The 17,656-nt window shown below is 38.8% G+C and overlaps 1 protein-coding gene across 2 annotated transcripts in view; it reads left to right on the top strand.

Moving 5' to 3' along the window:
* Positions 1 to 17,656, top strand: part of C5 (complement C5) — a 90,118-nt gene that overhangs the window by 23,423 nt on the left and 49,039 nt on the right. The window contains exons 9-18 of one of the 2 annotated variants that reach the window (XM_037059173.1): positions 223 to 349; positions 2,440 to 2,555; positions 3,845 to 4,030; positions 5,427 to 5,630; positions 6,928 to 7,137; positions 7,262 to 7,411; positions 9,451 to 9,580; positions 10,604 to 10,666; positions 11,758 to 11,955; positions 14,204 to 14,381. In XM_037059173.1, the coding sequence (XP_036915068.1) occupies positions 223 to 349; positions 2,440 to 2,555; positions 3,845 to 4,030; positions 5,427 to 5,630; positions 6,928 to 7,137; positions 7,262 to 7,411; positions 9,451 to 9,580; positions 10,604 to 10,666; positions 11,758 to 11,955; positions 14,204 to 14,381 (1,562 nt within the window). Of the gene's footprint in view, positions 1 to 222; positions 350 to 2,439; positions 2,556 to 3,844; positions 4,031 to 5,426; positions 5,631 to 6,927; positions 7,138 to 7,261; positions 7,412 to 9,450; positions 9,581 to 10,600; positions 10,667 to 11,757; positions 11,956 to 14,203; positions 14,382 to 17,656 lie in introns of both variants that reach the window. The other variant, XM_037059172.1, reaches the window with a different exon arrangement.

Raw genomic sequence — 17,656 nt, 5'->3', positions numbered from 1 at the left:
AAATGATGTTTATGGCTTTCCCTGTCTGTAATTCTGTAAACTAGATTAGAAAATAACGTTCTGGGTTTAATTGTGGACCCCGTCATTCACTTTCCTTGTGATGGTAAACCATTCTTCTGACATTGGCCGTCACCAGAAAGGCTGGTAAAGGCATACTTTGTTAATTTTCCCTTATAAGTTTTTCTCTAAAATAACACTTTCATTTTTTTCCCTTTTAAAAAGCTGATAAATGGAATTGCTAAAGTCACACTTAACTCTGAAACAGCAGTTAAAGAATTGTCCTATGGCAGTCTGGAAGAGTTAAACAATAAGTACCTTTATATTGGTGTAACAGTCGTGGAGTCCACAGGTAAGTTTCTCTCTTTTTACTTTGTCTTGGCAAATATTTAGACAGTACATTAAAAGTAGAAATAATTTCTACAGTTATGTTATATTTTACTTTCTTTTATAGTTGATTTTTACTTTTTATATCATTAAAAGCCAGGATTAGAATATAGTTCTGCCACTCCCTAGTCACTGGGCTCCCACTGCCTCAACTGCGGGATGACACCTGCCCAGCTGATATTCTGAGCGGCTCTGCAGGCCATCTGGCTTGAACCTCTGGTATCCCAGTGTTCTCACCTGGTGAGAAACAAAATAAAAACAAAATATGTATGTAAAAACGTTTGATAAAGTACTATGCAAATGAAAGTTGTTATTACTATTGTTTTAGTCTCCTTATATGTGCAGTGATGAAGTTGAACCAAATGCCTCCTACAGCCTTTTCCAGCTGTAATGTTCAGGAATTCTATCTAAAACTGGAGGCAGTAATGTTTCTAAAATGGGTACAGTAATAGTATACACTTCATAGGGTTGTGGTGACAGTCAAAGTGTCAATATATCCAAAGCCCTTAAGATAGTACCTGACACACAGTGACCATGTGAGTATTGGCTGTCCTCCTCCTCCTCCTTATCTTCTTCCTTCTCCTTCTTGGGTCCAGCTCCTTCTACTGCCTTCTTACCATCCTTAATATCCTATATAGTGCTCTCACTTCCACTCGAGTGGTTTTTAATAGTTATTAATTATTATTCCAAGCTGAGTCAAATGGTCTTACTTCTGGTATGTCTTGATTACTAATATTCTTTGTATTTTTAGGTTTATATTGAACCCCCCAACTAACCGTGAACAAATAATTTAACCATACCGAGTCTAGTTTTTTTCCGTAAAATGAGAGTTAAACTAGATGAAGCCTAAGTACTTTGCCACTTCTTTAAATTTGTCCTTCTAGGATAGCAGAGTGAAGAACAGAGGTAATGATTCAGATATCGAGCACCTTATATATATCAGATGCTCAATAGATTCTGGGGAGTGATGATGACTTCACACTCCTTGCCCTGGCTAGCTGTCATTTTTGACATTATTTTAATAATGTTTCTTTCTTACTTTTATTTTTCCTGAATTTATTTTAAATCAATTCAGTTTAATATGTATTTATAAAGTAGTCAAACAGTGTTGCTAAACATGCAGGCTTCCAAATGTGAATGATGTGTAATCCAGCTTGCAAGTGGCTTACATACTAGTATCAGTTGTAGCACAGGTAAACAAAGAATTCTGTACCAAGGAGTAATTCCATGTGTGCTGTAAGCAAAATAGTGTTATTGCCACTGAGAGGAAGGTGAGCTCCTAGAGGATGGTTGAGCAACCAAGAACAGTGTCCTAAAGATGACCATCCTGCAGAATAAGCAGGGGTTTGAGGCAGGGTTAGTTGATGGAGTAACGTGGGGCGCCCTCCATAGAGGAACATACCAAGCAAGGGTGGAAAGTGAATCTTGGCATTGGAGAATAACAGATTATCACTCAGTTAGCTGAAGTATAGGGGATAATAGGGATGTGAAATTGGGAAGGAGTTGGGGACACTAGAACTTTGTATGTTACTCTTCATAGTTCAACTTAAGTTTTAGCTGGAGGGTGATACCACTGGGCTCCTGCCAGTGGACCCTCCGGGCAATCTCTACTTCAAGTGCTCTCTTCTGACTTCCTCTACATTTCTCCCCATATTTCTGCGCTCGAGTGCTCAACCCCTTCCAAGGTTCAGTCTGTGGCCTACCCTTTCATTCTCTCCTTAATCCTTTGTACATACTCAACTTAAACTCTGACCACTGGCAAAACATGGTGTCCCTTCTTCACATTTCTTTCATCCAGTCCTATAGCTGTAATTCTACATGGGGCGTGTCTACATATAAACCTTGTACATAAGGCTTTGGAAACTCCTGAGATTTAAACTCTTCTCTGCACTGGCCCCCTGGACCAACACCTGTGTCCTGCTTGTGACTGGTAAATGAATGAGTGCAGAAATGGAGTGAGTGAAGGAAAAAGTCTGTGGAGACACATCAGCATGAAATAGATCCCCGTACAAATCCTCCTTCAAAAGGTCAACATGATCCTTGTCATTTCTTTAGGTGGATTTTTTGAAGAGGCAGAATTTTCTGGCGTCAGATATGTCCTCTCTCCCTACAAGCTGAATTTGGTTGCTACTCCTCTTTTCTTGAAGCCTGGAATTCCATATTCTATTAAGGTAGATGAAGGGTGGTGGGGAAACTGCCGAATATAATTGTCTTTTTCTGTTTACAGAAAACATGGGGGGTGGCAAATGGGGGAAGAATGCTAGAGAGGCAAGTCATGGCGGGAACTCATTCTGTAAGAGCTGCCCCTCCTGTGAATATGGACAGGGGTGGGAAATGGCAGGTCAGCTTCAGTCTTAGGGCAGGTATCAGTATTTAATAAGGTAGCCTGTGTTAGGCATCTCCTAAAGAAGCGTTGCATTAAATTATAGGTAAGTAAAATCCCGTAAGTCTATAGTGCAAAAAACTCTAACATTTAAAACTATTTGGTGGCACATTCCTAAAAAGCCTGAAGATGGAGATATTATTGCTTGGAAAGAAACCCCTATCTTTCGCCATTCATTCCATTCTGTGTGTCTCTGAGTTTGCAGCTTTGTGCTTGTCACTCCACATTTTCCTCTGACTGAGCTCAGCTGTCTGTGATGTTCTCCATCCTTTCCATCCCAACTTGTCCTGTTCCTCTCTCTTCTGTCTTTTTTGCTTCCTCCTTCCTATTTAACGTTTTCTCTTCCTGCACTTTTCCTTTTTAAAAAAGCAATAGTATGGAATTAAAATATTCATTTGACTTTTAAATTACGTTTTATTATATTTAGTATATATTTTATTATATATAATATATTTTTCAAGTAAAAATTTTTGTCGCATGTCCTTGGTGTTGAAAGTCAGAGAAGCATAGTGTTTTATTCTTTGAAAATGTGCTGCTTTTAAAAATTAACTTTAGTATAAATAAAATGTCTTACTTATTACTTACTGTAGGTCATTGGCTTTTGATGTCACATACAAAAATAATATAAAATATATCTTTGTGGAAACTATATATGATTATATGTATGGTGGTAAGAGATAGAGGTTAAGAGAAAAAAGGATGAATTTATTGTTTCTCATATCCAAGAGAATCAATCATTCCCAGAAGTAACTGTCTCATTTTCCCTTTTATTCAGTCCTGAACCAACTGAAGAAACACAGAAGTTAAGTAGCAGAAGACTTTATCCCATCTACTTGGCACAGTTTAAAAAGATAATATTTATGTTCTGAGTCTGCTTGGTACACAGGAGGATCTATTCAAAAGTTATTTAACTAAATAGAATTAAATCTTTTTTAAAGCTGAGAACATACTTCTCTTTACTGAGTTGAATATGAATAATTTATACTTTGGTGAGGGGAAGAAAATTATTTCGGAATTGCTATGCTTTAAAACAAGTGCTGAGCTGTTTACTTGAATTTTGGCTGTTCTGACAAACAGGTGCAAGTTAAGGATTCACTGGATGAATTAGTAGGAGGGGTGCCGGTGACCCTGAGTGCACAAACGGTCGATGAAAACCAAGAGACAGCTGACTTGGAGCCAAAGAAAAGTGTAACAGGTTCCAGTGATGGAGTAGCTTTATTTGTGGTTAATCTCCCGACTGGAGTGACAGCCCTGGAGTTTAACGTGAGCTGAATTCCGTTAGATTTTCTGGGACAGTGTGTACTTTGGACTGTGTGTTTTGGCTAGTGTGCAGAACAGATGCAGCAGGTTTTGTGCTTGAGTTCAGTGAACAGTTCTGCATCCAAAAGTGAGTGAGTAAATAAATAAATCAACAGAGGAAGATTAATCTATCACTTTTTAATTTGGGAATTTATTGTTTTCTCTTAGATTTATAAGACTATATTAGAATCTAGAAGCTTCAGAATGGGTATAGCAGTGGAAGTCAGTGGTAAAATTATTCTCTCCCAGTACCTCCAATTTTTCTCTATTCAGGGCCATAAAAGGGTTAAATGTGGGAGCTTCCTTTTTTTTCTAACTGAATGGACCACTCTCCCAACAAATAATATTTAAGTTTCCAATTCCAAGCAAAAAATGAATAACTTAATAAAGCATGTTAAAGACTAGAGTGTGCGTACACTCATTGTCATCTGCTGTGCACTTACAAAATGCTAAGTCTTGGGCTAAGAGCTCTAGATAGATTGCATTTAATACCCACTTAATCAGCTCTGTCAGGGGTGTCCAGACTTTTGGCATCTCTGGGCCACACTGGAAGAAGAAGAGTTGTCTTGGGCCACTCATTAAATACATTGTGACACATAATCACACACAAAAAATCTCATAATGTTTTACGTAAATTTATGATTTTGTGTTGGGCAGCACGCATAGCATCCTGAGACACGTGTGGCCTGTGGGCCTGAGGTTGGACCCCCTTTTTAGAGAATATTATGTTTGCCATTTTGTAGCTGAGGAAACAGAGGCTTGAAACTTCTCTTGAATAACTTATCCGGAGTTAATTAGTGGCAGCACTGGGAGGAAAACCAATGCATATGACACTCCAGAACGTGAACTACTGATTCCTTTGCTGTCAGAGGTGGATACTGCTGCCATTGCATCATCTCTGCCCCACCCCATGTTTCTGCACATTCTTCTGTGCCACTATCTCACAACGAAATTGGGCCAGAGAATCTTTGTAGTGTCCATTCATAACTCCTGCCCCCCGACGCTGGTCCTCATGACCTCCCACCACAACCCTGAAGTTCTGCCATCCCAACCCATAAGAAGAGGAATCCCCAGCTTGCCATGACATTTCCAGAAGAGTGCCAGTATTGGTTCCAGGAGTATCTTTCTCTTTCCCACCATAACCCACAATCCCACATGATCCTAATTATTGTCCAAAGTCTTTGTAAACTCACTTAATACCCCAGCAGTATGAACATGGGAGTAGTGGAGGTTTTCCTTTCTTCAGCATGTGGTATGAAATTTAGAAATTTATAAAACAAATAAAGGAATTTAAAAGGTATATTTCACAGAAAACATTTCATCATAGTCAACCTGTCTTCTCTGAAATGTCCCTTTTTAGGTCAGGACTGATGATCCAGATCTTCCAGAAGACAATCAAGCCAGCAGAGATTACAGAGCAATAGCATATTCATCTCTCAGCCAAAGTTACCTTTATATTGACTGGACTGGAACCTATAAACCTTTGCTCGTGGGAGAACATCTGAATATTATCGTTACCCCCAAAAGTCCATATATCGACAAAATAACTCACTATAATTACTTGGTAAGTACTAAAATGATAGATTTACATCTATTTATTCTCCCAGCTAGAACATTTTTCTTTATTTATAGAGAAACAATAGAATGACCCCTTAATGTTTATTTTTAACAAAGCATTTCAACGACTATTTATCACCTAATTTGACAACCAGCTTTCCAAAAAACCTTAGAGACTGGGCATGGTTTGCATTACCATTTCGTAGATGAGGACTGAGAGACAGAGAGGTTAATACACTTGTCATGGTCACTTAGCTAAGAAGAGGAAGATTTTGGTTTGAGTTGGGAACCTCTGCCTTCTTGTCTGATCTGTTTTCGCCAGAGAATGCTGACTGCTTCTCAGAGAGAGCCTGATTAAATTCTCATGTCACCTCCATCTATATCGTGGCCCAAAATTACACACCTAGACCTACTGAAAATAGGTGCATTTCATTGGCCTAAAAGGAAAACCCAAATCTTGCTCTTAAGTGTAGAGTCATATCATACCTGCTGCAATTCTGCAGCTGCATGGCATCCCTTATTACGTCCCTAATACTTGCAGAAGTGGTCAATCAAGCCTGTCGGTGGAACCTAGGGAAGAATGTGTGGAGAACGTTCAGGGCTTCCTGACCACTGTCAAAGAACTGGGGTGAATTATTCCAATGGTCAGGCCAAACAGGTGGTGATGGATTTGTCAACATTTTTTGAGAAGGAAATTAAAAAATAAATGAGGACCAAAGATTATATTGACTGATGAAGAATTAGGGGACCTATTTAGGGGCTGTGTACCAAAACTCGATGTCTACTGGATGCAGCCCCACTAAGGACAACTTAGATATCTTTGAGGACATCTTGGCTTCCTATAATTTCTAATTAAAAAAACAACAACTTATGCCTCCAATTTAGAACCTAATCTCTGCCTTTAAAAATTAATTGCCTAATAGGATATACTCTGCTTGCCTATTTTTTTAAATCAGTAAAACAAAGGAGATTTTAATGACTGTCATGACTTTAAACAGATTTGGGATCAAATTTTAATTCTCTGTTTTGTTAGTTATGTGATTTGTGAACTAAAATCAGTATGGCATTTTGTTCATTCCTGAGCCTCAGCCCCTTCATTGGCACAATGGAAATAGTACTTCTATCCTACTGATTCTATGAAAATTGAAGGAGTTAAAGTCAATATAAAAGTTCCTGGCACATAATGGGCTCATACATGTTAACTTTCTTTTTCTTTAACGTAGTTTCTACTCCAGCTCCAAGCTCAATCCTAAAGCAAAGGTTTTGTTTTTGTAGTTATGGTTGCTGCAACTCTTTATTTTCAGATATTATCCAAGGGCAAAATTGTTCACTTTGGCACAAGGGAGAAACTTCCAGATTCCTCTTACCAAAATATAAATATTCCAGTGACACAGAACATGGTTCCTTCAGCCCGTCTCCTGGTCTATTACATTGTCACCGGAGAGCAGACCGCAGAACTAGTCTCTGACTCCGTTTGGTTAAATATTGAAGAAAAATGTGGCAACCAGCTCCAGGTAATCCATAAATTATGTCACAATTGAATTTTCTTTTGAATAAAAGATACTGTAAACACAGCAATTTATGAAGATTTGTCTCATAAAAATTACCTTTTTTTTTTCTTTTTCAAATGACCTTTAGGTTCATCTGACTCCAGGTGCAGATGTATATTCTCCAGGTGAACATGTGTCTCTTAATATGGAAACTAACTCAGATTCCTGGGTGGCTTTAACAGCAGTGGACAGTGCAATATATGGAGTCCAGAGGAAAGCCAAGAAGTCCCTAGAAAAAGTTAAGTGGTGCATAGTCCTGGTTACTGCTGTGTGGGTGGCTCTCTGCAGTACTTCACAAAGTGTGGACCCAGGGTAGGTTGTGAGAGAAGAGTTAAGGGAAGACTGGGCCTGCTTTACTCTAATAAAAATTTTAATAAAAATGTATACTCTAATAGTGGTTCTTAGGAAGGTAAGCCATTGTCATGTTACTCCCCCAAAGAACAAGTCCATCCTTTCTTGTTCTAATAACTGTAGAGTTAAGCACTTTAAAAACATATGACTACAATAGCAATTATATTCATGGGACAAAAGTGCCATCAGTTGGGAGGGTTTGGGGGTTTGGTCAGGCCAGGCAGAGGAGAGGGGCATTATAGGAGCAGCACAAAAGAAGACTGGGTAGGTGACCTCTGGTTTTTTTTGTTGTTGTTGTTTGTTTGTTTGTTTCTTTTTGTTTTTATACTTTCATAAAAGTTTATGGCACAAAAGAATTTGAGAATGATTCAGTTTTCTTAAGTTCCCATTTATCTCCCTCATGCTCTGCAACTGTTTTCTAGGCTTCAATTTCTTTGAACAAGGAAGAAAGAACTAAGAAACTAAAGTTAAAAGCATTCAGGAAGAAAAACATTTGGGGTCAAAATTAAAACTAGAATAAATACCCCAAATGAGTTCTCACCTACTTAGAGCCTAGAGCCCTCCTTCCCTAGACACAAGAGGTTATACTCTTTTTTTTTTGTTTTAAGCAACTTAAACATTGATTTATTTTGTAATCCACTCATTCAGAGTCAAGCACCGTGATGCAAAGAAGTCTATTTAGAAAGCCACAGAGGTAGAAGAAGTGAGCCAGCTGTGCGGAATCAGGAAACGCATTACATAGGCAATAGAAGAGCCCTTAGAGATTAGGAGAAAGAATGCAAAGATAATCTGCCCCCCAGGGAAGCAAAGGGAACAGTGCAGGCATACAGGCCTGCTCCAGAGAGAGCGCCTGAGGAAAGAAAGGGAAGGGGAAAGGTGCTGGCTTGCTAGAGGGGGAGACAGGGTGCTGGGTCCATTGTCTTAAGAGTTTTTATCTAATTCTCAAAGGCAGGGATTTTAGGGGAGGTCTCAGGGAAGGATCTCAGTATCTCAATAGAATATTCATCAGCTTTCTAGCTGTGTCCTTTCAGGATCATGGTCTCTACTGATTGATGGGCACTAGGGGAGGAGGTCATTAGTCATTGCATCTGGTCCTGATGTCAGCCGTTGTGTTGCTTCATCTGATTTTGCTGCTTTTCTGGACCTGGATCTAAAACACAACTGAGGCCTAGATATTATCTCTAGTTTGGCCAAAACTCTGTCTCTTTCATCAACAGACCTGAGGCTTTATTCCTGAGATTATCTGATGTAGGTCAGAACCTCATTGTCCTGAGTGCTTCCTGCTTAAGAGAATGGTTGTACAAGGGCTTGTATGGGAGTGTTGTGTGAGTCTATTCATCCCCTTGTTCCTCCTCTGATAGGCTCGAAACCATATAACTACTGACATGCTAGAGGAAGAAAGGTTGGGGGTCTGAACCTCAGGACCAGTGATGAAAAAGGTCAGGGTCCAAACTGAATGAGGAGCAACATGATAGGGACGGCAAGGACACCCTGGGGATAAGGTCCTAGCCTGTAATACTTGTTTTCCAATTTTTTCCCATTGCTAGGCACCCGAGATGTTGTGCCCTGGTGACATTCCGTACCTAGTCTATTATTCCTGTTTTGCTCATGCTTGTTTTAACTACCTACTGTATCAATTGAAACACATGTTCTAAGTACAAAATACCACAGATCAGTTTTTAAGAACCTGCTCACCACAGCTTAAGATGTAACTCTTGATTTAATTTTGAATAGGTATATATGTATAAACACAAAAGAACAAACTAAAGGGATAAAATTGAGAAATCTGGACTTTGGCCATTTGGTAAATGACTGGCATGTGTGTTTCACAAGTTCGTTATAACTATGAAATAACTCATACTTTTAGTTCTTTAGAGGAATGATTTCTACACCTGAATAGGCTCAACATTTTGTTTATCTGGACAGGTATTTCAAGCGTTAGAGAAGACTGACCTGGGCTGTGGGGCAGGTGGTGGCCGCAACAATGCAGATGTATTCCACCTGGCTGGACTCACCTTCCTCACCAACGCAAATGCCGATGACACCCAAGAAAATGGTAAAATGCTCAGCATATTTTGTTTATTCTTCAAATTGATACAGAAATTTACAACAATCATTTGCTTCCCAGGTCTCATTTTGGTTTGTCCTCTAGAATATTCTCTACACTGATCTTAGAATGATATGACTATGTAAATGCCCTTGCATAGTATGTTTCATTAGCCTTTAAGGTAAAGTACACTTTTTTTTAGTGTAGTACTCAAAGCCTCCCTTGATCTTCTCCCCAGCTCTCTCCAACTATTTCTCATCCTGCTCTACCTTACCTTACTTTGCCTCGTTTAAGCTATATACAACCAAGTGTGTTTCCTGGGTGGCACTAGGCTTTGTACCGCTCTGGGCCTTCCTCTTCAGAACTGCTTTCCCTTTTACTAGCCTGGAGAAGCTAGTGCGAGAATCATCTCCTCTATGAGGCTTCTGCCTTCACCTCCCACCTCCCAAAACCTGATCATTCCTTCCTCCTTTCATAGAGAGAACATTGTAGGGACTAGCTGTATTTATAATAATGGAATAGCAGTGCATCACTGCACATTCTTATACTTAATTATACATCTTTTCTCAGCCACTACACTGTGAGCTCCATAAGGGCAAGGAACACACCTTAATCATCTTCTTTTTATGGCTTTAAATTTGTTCAGAAGTATACTTAATACTATTATTTGTAATAATATAACACAAGGAACAAATAATAAAAATAGCATAACCAGCAAAAACCTAGCCCACTCTAAACACTTAGCTATTTCTCCATAAAGAACAGATCAAAAAGGTTGCAGGATTCAAATACAAACTGAGATCAAACAAGTCAAACTATGTAACACTAGATCATGATCTCCTCTAACATAAAACTAGTCACAGAAAGATGCGTAGTGTGCAATGTCTGAATGAAAGCAGGTTCTCAATATTTTTGAATGAATGATTTGTGAATATTTTAAATACTTACATAATTTTATGGAGTTTTCTTTCTTGAGATTTTAATCTCCTTTTTTCTTTCTTCTCTTTGTCTTTAACATTTTTTAAAAAGCAGGTGAACCTTGTAAAGAAATTCTCAGGCCAAAAAGAATGCTGCAACAGAAAATAGAGGAACAAGGTACTCTAAGAATTTCATACTGTGGTCCTATCATTCAAAAGCTGGAGAAAGTTCAACATCATCTAATGTCCCCTAACTCAGATAGAATGGGCAAAAATAAAGCTATGTATAGATATCTAATTCATCTCTCTCAAAAAGGTTAATTCAGATAAATAGTTTATTTGCCATAACTTTAATCTGAAGAAAATAAGTATTATTTCTAGCTCCAAAATCTAAAAGATTAACTTTTATTTGTTATTTATATTAACCAATATTTCCTCTCTACAAACTTAGTCTAGCAATTAAATTCATATTCTTTCATTTTATTATGAAAAATCCATAATTTGATTAACTTGGAGGTATACCTAGAAATCTCTTTTTTCTATTTCATGTGTTAACAATTAATAGTATTTTAGATTACTCCTTGGGAAACAAGTTTAATAAAAATTATTTAAACTAATTATTTATATAGAAATTTGATAATCAGCAGTGTTACAATAAAAAGAATATTGAACTGAAGGCAGTGACTTGAGTTCAACTAATAATCATGTTCACAATAATATAATAATTTCTTCCATTTATATGTGAATTATTCTAATCCTAACTTATATTTTAAATTTTAATGCTATGAAAAGAGAGACACATTAATTTGAGTACTTACAATGAAGAGTGATGCCACTAGTGAAGGTCCACAAACCATATCACATAACAAGTGTTTGGAAAAAAAATAAGATATTTAGTTGAAGAAGGAAATCCTTGTGTAGTGATGATAGCCATCTTGAAATATTAGAGGGCTTCTCAGATAGTTAACCTATTTTGGCCAAAGGGTACTAAACCCAAAGTGTCAGTTTCAATACAATATTTATCTTAGTTGCAGGAAGCCCTTTAACCATTTAACATGAATCAGAGTGGACTACCTACCTCATGAGGCCACGTTCTCCCCATTCCAAGAATAGTTCCAAAGGGAGGCTGGTCAGCCAACTAGCCATGACTATTGTGGGGGTGGGGGGGTCTGACGGCAGGAGAAACCAAGTATCCCTTCAGATCCCTTCTAAGCCTGGGGTATTATGACTTTGTGTATCACCGAGGGCGCTGTGTTGTTACCATTTCAGCTGCTAAGTACCAACATGTAGTAGTGAAGAAATGTTGTTATGATGGAGCCCATCAGAATGATGATGAAAGCTGTGAACAGCGAGCTGCCCGGATTAAGCTAGGCAATCGATGCATCACAGCCTTTAAGGAATGCTGTGCCTTGGCAAATCAGTTCCGTGCTGAAGAGTCTCATAAACCTTTGCAACTGGGAAGGCTCAGTAAGTTTGATGTTTTCTATCAGAATTCTGCCCAATATGAGTAATTTTTGTGTAATTTTATGCTGCTAAGGAAGGCAATGTTCATACTCAACTTAAAATTGGAAGTGAAAAAGATAACTTGTAAATGCCCATAAGGAAAAAATCTGTTAATCATTTTTGGGAATCCAAAGATGTATATAGTATAGGGCAGAGTACACTAGTTCACAGTCAAGACCCAGGGCAAGTTTAAAGCTGACTCATTCTAGAATAAACTTGAATGATTGTTTATCCTCTCAGCTCTTCAACCTCCTCATTTTTAAAGCAAGAAGGTTAGGCCAGATGATCTCCAGTATGCCTCTGGGCTCTAAAATTGTGTGGTTCTGTGATATTACAATCAATGAAAATTCTGTTTATACCTATATGACCAAAATAGCAAAAGATTTCTAAATCTAGCTTAAGGTTAAATGTGCTTATGTAAAAGCTGAAATCTTATTTCAGTTTCAAGCACGATATATACGAGTATTTTCAGATTTTATAGAACTCTTATTAATATATTTTCAGAAATTTTAGGGCTGTGTTTTATTTATATTTAGTCAAAATAAAATAGACAAAAGCAAGGAAGAAGAACAAAGTAGGAGGGATCACAATACCCAATAATTAAACTATACTAAAGGCCACTGTAATCAGTATAGTCTGGTACTGGCATAAGAACAGACTATAAGATCAATGGAACAGAATAGAGCAGCCAGAAATAAACCCAAGTGTCTATGGTCAGTTAATATGGCAGCATTATATACAATAGCCAAGTGCTGGAAATAGCCTAAGTGCCCATCAGTAAATGAGTGGATCAAAAAATGGTGGTACATTAATACAACAGAATATTATGCAGCAGAAAGAAAGAAGGAACTCCTACCTTTTGTGATAGCATGGATGGAACTGGAGAGTATTATGCTAAGTGGAATAAGTAAGTTGGTGAAAGACAAATACCATGTGATCTCACCTGTAAGAGAAATCTGATAAACAAAATAAGCTAGTGAACAAAATAGAACCACAGGCATGGAAACATGGAACAGGTTGACAGTGAGCAGAGGAGAGAAGGGAGGGGGATAATGGCAGAAAGAAGGGAGGGACTAGTCAAAGAACATGTACGAATGACCCATGGGCACAGACAACAGTGTGGGAATTGACTGTGGGAGCAGGGGGCAAGCTAGGGGGAAGAGAGCAAAGAGAGAAAAAGTGGGAATTATTCAACTATAATAGAATAACAATAAAAAAAGTGAAGGAATTTTACCTACTTAAGAAAAACAGATAAAAGCAGAATAACAGCTTCTGTTTTATAATCTGATTGTTTTTGCTTAATAGTGCATCTTAAACATTGTCCTTTTAAATGGATATATTTCTGCAAACATAAAATTTTGTGGGTACTTACCAAAATCATGTTATTAGCCATATTTAAGTTTTCAGGCTTTTCTCTTATTAAATCAGCATTTCATGAACAACCTGGTACATATATTTTTCATTGTCCAATTTTTCAATTATAATTGTCTGGTTTGGCTTTGGCTGCATGGAACTCAATCTCTACAGCTTCTCTCTGGTACTTTGCTCCTCATTCTAGACAGCTTGACTTCCCAAAACTCCATTGTGTGTTGCTGCAACTCTGCAAAGGTCTGCGTGGGCTCCTCTCCCTGCTCTGCAGCCTGTAAACTGTCTTCAGAGAAAAAACCTGGATGACTTTAGGGTTTATCTAACCTTCTCCTTTCTCTCAGGAACCACAGTGCTGAGTCACATATGTTCTGGTGTCTGAAAACTGTTTCAGATGGTGTGTCTGGTATTCTGTATTTTCAAGACAGAAGGATAACCCTAGTCCCTATTAGTTCATCTTGGACAGGAACAGAAGTTCTATTCATTTTGAGTAAAGGGAATACATGATAAATGACTTTCTAAGCTGAGAATCACATAAACAAAATTATTGCAATTATAAGAATGCAAATAACTGTATAGACTGATTAGTATCTTATATAATCTCAGGAACAGTAAACATTTAATTTCCACTTCCAATTTTAATTTAGAAAACAAAGATATTTTTATGCCTGTTTTGTCAATGCTATTAATGGAGAAGTTCTAATACTTCCATTTTGAAATCATTAGATGACATGTTTCATTGAGCTTTCAGAAAATGCTTGTTTTAGATTAATGTTCATATTTTAAAATTTGGCTATAAATGAAATTTATATTGTTTTTCTATAGTAGAATATACTATTTTCCCCAGATATACAGACCCTGGCACCAATAACCAAGACAGAAATAAGGAGCTATTTTCCAGAAAGCTGGTTATGGGAAGTTCATCATGTCTCCAAACAGTGTCACAAACTTGCAGCAGTTCCCCACAGAACTCCAGTGGTTTACAACGCTGATCCGATGTCCTGCCTTCCAACATCTACAGCAAGGTAGTTTTATTTACTTTCAGCAAGCAAAGCAGGCAAGGGATTCATATCCAAAGCTCATCCTTCAAATGGGAGGCTTAGCCATCGCTTATATATACTATTTGGTCAAGTTCATGTTGATTTCTTATTTGCAGTTGGCTACACTTACCTGGTTAGGTTCCTGTCAAGCTTATCCCATTTACAGATGGTTGCAAAATACTGTGCTACATTTTAACATTTAGCAAGAATAGAATTTAATAAGAATGGCTCAGACTGTGACACCCTTGTCCCGTCTTGCAAAGGTATTATACTTCATTGACATGACTTTGAAAAATGTGAGAATTTGCAAATATCATGGCCAAAAGTCTGAAGACTATCCATTTCCCAGTAGTTATTTGAGAGTTAAGATGATACTACCATTTGGCCAAAGTTTTTTTTGCTTCACTTTTCTTTTTCTTTTTTTTTTTTAAATATATTTTATTGATTATACCATTACAGTTGTTCTATTCCCCCCCTTCAATCCCCTCCACCCACACCCTCCCTCCCCCACCATTCCCCTCCCCCTTAGTTTATAACCACATGTCTCAAGTTCTTTGGATTCTATATTTCCCTCACTATTCTCGCCCTCCCCCCTATCTATTTTCTACCTACCATCTATGCTATTTTCTGTGCCTTCTCCCCCCTTATCCCTCTCCCCCCACCCTGTTTCTAACCCTCCATGTGTTCTTCATTTCTATGGTTCCACTCCTGATCTAGCTGTCCTCTTGGTTTGCTTTTGTTTTAGGTGTGGTTGTTAATAACTGTGTGTTTGCTGTCCTTTCACTGTTCATCTTTTTCATCTTCTTTTTCTTATATAAGTCCCTTTAGCATTTCATATAATAAGGGCTTGGTGATGATGAACTCCTTGAACTTGACCTTATCTGAGAAGCACTTTATCTGTCCTTCCATTCTAAATGAAAGCTTTGCTGGATAAAGCAATCTTGGCTGTAGGTCTTTGGATTTCATGACTTGGAATACTTCTTTCCAGCCCCTTCTTGCCTGTAAGGTCTCTTTTGAGAAATCCGCTGACAGTCTGATGGGTACTCCTTTGTAGGTGACTGTCCCCTTATCCCTTGCTGCTTCTAGGATTCTCTCCTTCATTTTAGTCTTGGCTAATGTAATTATGATGTGCCTTGGTGTGTTCCTTCTTGGGTCCAACTTCTTTGGGACTCTCTGAGCTTCCTGGATTTCCTGGAAGTCTATTTCCTTTGCCAGACTGGGGAAGTTCTCCTTTATTATTTGTTCAAATAAGTTTTCCACTCGTGGCTGTTTCTTTCCCCCTTCTGGTACCCCTATAATCCGGATGTTGGAACGTTTAAAGATGTCCTGGAGGTTCCTAAGCCTCTCCTCATTTTTTTGAATTCTCATTTCTTCATTCCTTTCTGGTGGGATGTTTTGTTCTTCCTTCTGGTCCATTCCATTGATTTGAGTCCCAGTTTCCTTTCCATCACTATTGGTTTCCTGTGCATCTCCCTTCATTTCAATTAGTTTAGCCTTCATATGTTCCTCTAATTTGTGACTATAATCAACCAGTTCTGTGAGCATCCTGATAAATAGTGTCTTGAATTGTGCTTCTGAGAGGCTGGCAATTTCTCGGTCGCTTAGAGTTATTGGCTCTGGGACTTTGAGTTCTTCTTGCGCCATCTTTTGGGCTGTTCGTGCCTGTTCCGTAGCAGGATCAGAGCCCTAAAGTGTTCACTAGAACAGGGCAACTAAGTCGCTGGGTTGTGACGTTGTATGTGGGGGCGGGGTCAAAGAGGGACAATGGCTTCCCGTCTGCCGCCTGCCGCCGCGGCCCCCACCGGCGCCGCAGCCACCACCGTCACCAGGCCCACGCGTTTCGTTCCACTGCACGCGAGTGTGCCACCGCCGTCAGCCCTCCGCCGCTGGGTTCGCCCCGCTGGGGCCTGCGTGGTCCGTCTCACTGTGCGCGAATGTGCGACCGCGGTCAGTCTGCCCCACACCCCGACTGGTTCCGGGCTGCCTGCGCGCCTAGGTCGGGGGATCTGTCCTGCCCGACCCAGCTCCGCTGCTGGCTCCGCCTCTCTTACTGTCCCCCTTGAATGGTTCGTAATTGTCGGACTTCTGTATAATTCCGTTTTCTGGTCTTTGGATGTGTCCTAGTTCTCCAAACCATTGTTGTATTCAAACTTGGTTGTGGGAGAAGGCACAGTGTTTCCACCTATGCCTCCATCTTGGCGGAAGTCCCTCACTTTTCTTTTTCTTAAGTATGTGCTTCGCTCTAGTAATTGAGTCCAAGGCAGAAGAGTTCTGTTCATTTAATTTCACTTCTCTTCCGTAAGCGTTAACCAAGCACAACTGTGCTCTACACTGTTAAGCAGCCCTTCTTATCCTGAAATATCTGCACTATAAAACAAATGTTGGTTAATAAGAAGAAAAAAATTTTTTCTCATTAAATCCCAATATTCAACACATTTTTATGGAATACCTACTTGGTTCCAGGCACTGAAAACCGTGATAGTAATACCAAGACCCTGACCAACACCCTTTCTTGGGGGGCTCAAAGCACTGACTTCAAGGAGCAGTCAAGGCACTGAGTCCTAAGCCTGGCATCAGTTTTCTAATGGGTCTCCTCATCTCTGCCTTTGTCACCTCTAAAACTTCCTGCATAGTGTTGTCATTTCAGCTGACATTGCCCCTTGGCTAACACTTTTCTGGTGAGCCTCCACATCACTGTTCCCTACCCTACAAGTGATTGGCTAAATTATAATACTGATTAATTCAGTACAATTATAATACTGATTAATTCAGTATTATTTTCCTGATTAATTCTGTTGCCTGTGTCACAGTATTATAAGGGCCTACTTACCTGCCCATCTTCCACATTAAAGTGTAATTACCTTACATCTAGGACCTGGTATAAAGTTTGTCTGGCTTGTCGAAGCACTAAAATGAATGTTTTGAATAAATGCAAACTGCATCTGAATTTTTTAATGCTTTATCAGTACAGTTATTACAATGCACTGCAATTTATTTACTTAACTATTTTTTCACTAGACTGTAAACTACTTGTGAGCAGGGCTACATCTTTTTTTAAATTTTTTAAATATATTTTATTGATTATGCTATTACAGTTGTCCCATTTTTGCCTCCCCTTTATTCTCCTCCGTCCTGTACCTCCTGCTCCCACCATCATTCCCACACCTCATGTCCATGGGTCATACATATAAGTTCTTTGGCTTCTACATTTCCTATACTATTCTTAATCTCCCATTATGTACCTACTATTTATGCTTCTT

This window comes from Sturnira hondurensis, unplaced genomic scaffold (genome assembly GCF_014824575.4).
Source record: "Sturnira hondurensis isolate 20B ecotype Veracruz unplaced genomic scaffold, ASM1482457v3 Scaffold0010448, whole genome shotgun sequence".
NCBI lineage: Eukaryota > Metazoa > Chordata > Mammalia > Chiroptera > Phyllostomidae > Sturnira > Sturnira hondurensis.
This window is presented reverse-complemented; position numbering and strand designations above follow the sequence as displayed.